Genomic DNA, 2,955 nt, shown 5'->3' with positions numbered 1-2,955 from the left:
ATATTTTAAATTAATTTTGAATGATATGAATTAAATACATGTATAAGCACATTTATTATTATCTTTGATATTTGTTTCTTTAATTATGATATTTGTTTCAATTATGTATATGGGTTTTATTGCAATAGGTAACTGCATTGGTTCCATGTTTCAGTGTCTATTTGGTAGGAAGTGTTCAAACATCCAACAGGAAGAAATGATGATGCTGGTGGTAATGCTGGTGATGATGGTGATGGTGGTGGTGTTGATGATGATGTTGGTGGTTGATGGTGGGTGTCCATTGATAATGGTGGTGCTGGTGATGGTTGTGGTGGTGATGATGGTGATAATGATGGTCATGATGGTGGTTGTCATGATGGTGGTTGTCATGATGGTGGTCGTGGTCATGATGGTTGTGGTGCTGGTGGCGGTGGTGGTGGTGCTGGTGGAAATGCTGATTGTTGTGTTGCTGGTGGCGATGGTGATGGTGGATGTGCTGATATTGCTGGGGCTGGTGGAGGTGGTGCTTGTGGTCATTGTGCCAGTGGTGGTCATGATGGTGTTGGATGATGCTGCTGGATGGTCTGATGGTGGTGATGATGGTGGTAGTGGTGCAGGGGCTACAATTGCAGTCTTGTTCACACGGGATGCTGTGGACAACAATATCAACAAAGATATGTATTATTTTGGTCATGTTTGTGTTTAAAAAATTGCTGAATGTAAAAAAAATCAAATATGCATTTCAAAAGGTCTAGCTTAAAAGAAATGTTTTCACTAAGTAGGTCACTTTATATTTCATGAGCCTATCATTTATTAATTAAAAATCATGGAAAAAATTTTCAATTGTTCGTTATTTAATTTTTGACAAAAGAATAAATTATTCTTTGTATTATTAATTCAAATTTGTTTTTAAAGAAATGCACAAACTGAAAAGGCATTTTCTGTTGGTTTTCGAAATCTTACAGTGAAAATGCTAAAAGGCACCAGCATTCTTTCCCAAGATTTCCTTAACCAAACACGGGTAGCAGAAAAGGTTTATTTATATCTGTGTATATTAATATATAATACTTTTATATAAGATATTGCCCATTGGAGTGGCATCATAATGAATCATTTTGCACGTGGCTTGTAATAGACTGGTAGGAAAGGCTCATGAATTGAGAAGTGAAAAAAGTTTTACAAATAATTTAAGTAATGTAAATATATTAGTGTAATGAACATATTTTAAATTAATTTTGAATGATATTAATTAAATATGAGCACATTTATTATTATCTTTGATATTTGCTTCTTTAATTATGATATGTGTTTCAATTATGTATAAGGGTTTTATTGCAATAGGTAACTGCATTGGTTCATGTTTCAGTGTCTATTTGATAGGAAGTGTTCAACCATCCAACAGGAAGAGATGATGATGATTATGCTGGTGGTAATGATGGTGGTGCTGGTGATGATGGCAGTGGTGTTGATGATGGTGGTGGTTGATGGTGGTTGTCCATTGATGATGGTGGTTGTGGTGATGATGATGTTGCTGGTGATGGTTGTGGTGGTGATGATGGTGATTATGATGGTCATGATGGTGGTCATGGTAGTGGTGCTGGTAGTGGTCATGATGGTTGTGGCGGTGGTGGTGGTGCTGGTGGAAATGCTGATTGTTGTGTTGCTGGTGGCGATGGTGATGGTGGATGTGCTGATATTGTTGGGGCTGGTGGAGGTGGTGCTGGTGGTCATTGTGCCAGTGGTGGTCATGATGGTGTTGGTGGTGCTGCTGGATGGTCTGATGGTGGTGATGCTGGTGGTGGTGGTGCAGTGGCTACAATTGCAGTCTTGTTCACACAGGATGCTGTGGACAACAATATCAACAAAGATTTGTATTATTTTGGTCATGTTTGTGTTTAAAAAATTGCTGAATGTAAAAAAATTCAAATATGCATTTGAAAAGGTCTAGCTTAAAAGAAATGTTTTCACTAAGTAGGTCACTTTATATTTCATGAGCCTATCATTTATTAATTAAAAGTCATGGACCAAATTTTTCAATTGTTCGTTATTAATTTTTTGTCAAAAGAATAAATTTTTCTTTTTATTATTAATTCAAATTTGTTTTTAAAGAAATGCACATACTGAAAAGTCATTTTCTGTTGGTTTTCGAAATCTTACAGTGAAAATGCTATAAGGCACCAGCATTCTTTCCCAAGATTTCCTTAACCAAACACCTGTAGCAGAAAAGGTTTATTTCATACTTGTGTATATTAATATATATTACTTTTATATAAGATATTGCCCATTGGAGTGGCATCATAATGAATCATTTTGCACGTGGCTTGTAATAGACTGGTAGGAAAGGCTCATGAATTGAGAAGTGAAAAAAGTTTTACAAATAATTTAAGTAATGTAAATATATTAGTGTAATGAACATATTTAAGATTAATTTTGAATGGTATTAATTAAATATAAGCACATTAATTATTATCTTTGATATTTGCTTCTTTAATTATGATATTTGTTTCAATTATGTATAAGGGTTTTATTGCAATAGGTAACTGCATTGGTTCCATGTTTCAGTGTCTATTTGATAGGAAGTGTTCAACCATCCAACAGGAAGAGATGATGATGATGATGCTGGTGATAATGATGGTGGTGCTGGCGATGATTATGATTATGGAGGAGGAGGTGGCGGCAGTGCTGTTGATGATGATAATGGTGGTGGTTGATGGTGGGTGTGTCCATTGATGATGGTGATTGTGGTGATGATGATGGTTGTGGTGGTGATGATGGTGATACTGATGGTTATGATGGTGGTGCTGGTGGTGGTCATGGTAGTGGTGCTGCTGCTGGTCATGATGGTTGTGGTGCTGATGCTGGTGGAGGTAATGCTGGTTGATTTGCTAATTGTTGTGGTGCTGGTGGATGTGCTGATGGTGCTGGTGGTCATGGTGCTAGTGGTGGTCATGATGGTGTTGGTGATGGTGGTGGATG

At 36.9% G+C, this 2,955-nt stretch overlaps 1 protein-coding gene across 1 annotated transcript; it reads left to right on the top strand.

Annotated features, from left to right (window-relative positions):
- Positions 1-331: 331 nt before the first annotated feature.
- On the top strand, positions 332-2,690 carry LOC128210729 (uncharacterized). The gene is made up of 3 exons (XM_052915083.1): positions 332-657; positions 1,572-1,866; positions 2,556-2,690. The coding sequence occupies exons 1-3, from the start codon at positions 332-334 to the stop codon at positions 2,688-2,690; spliced, it is 756 nt and encodes a 251-aa protein (XP_052771043.1).
- The last annotated feature ends 265 nt before the right edge of the window (positions 2,691-2,955 follow it).

This window comes from Mya arenaria, chromosome 12 (assembly GCF_026914265.1).
Source record: "Mya arenaria isolate MELC-2E11 chromosome 12, ASM2691426v1".
NCBI lineage: Eukaryota > Metazoa > Mollusca > Bivalvia > Myida > Myidae > Mya > Mya arenaria.
This window is presented reverse-complemented; position numbering and strand designations above follow the sequence as displayed.

Coding starts and splice junctions, on each gene's coding strand:
- LOC128210729 (XM_052915083.1), top strand. CDS start 332: ATGGTCATGATGGTGGTTGTCATGATGGTGGTTGTCATGATGGTGGTC. Junction 658..1,571: donor AACAATATCAACAAAGATAT/GTATTATTTTGG, acceptor TGGTCATGGTAG/TGGTGCTGGTAGTGGTCATG. Junction 1,867..2,555: donor ATTTGTATTATTTTGGTCAT/GTTTGTGTTTAA, acceptor TCTATTTGATAG/GAAGTGTTCAACCATCCAAC.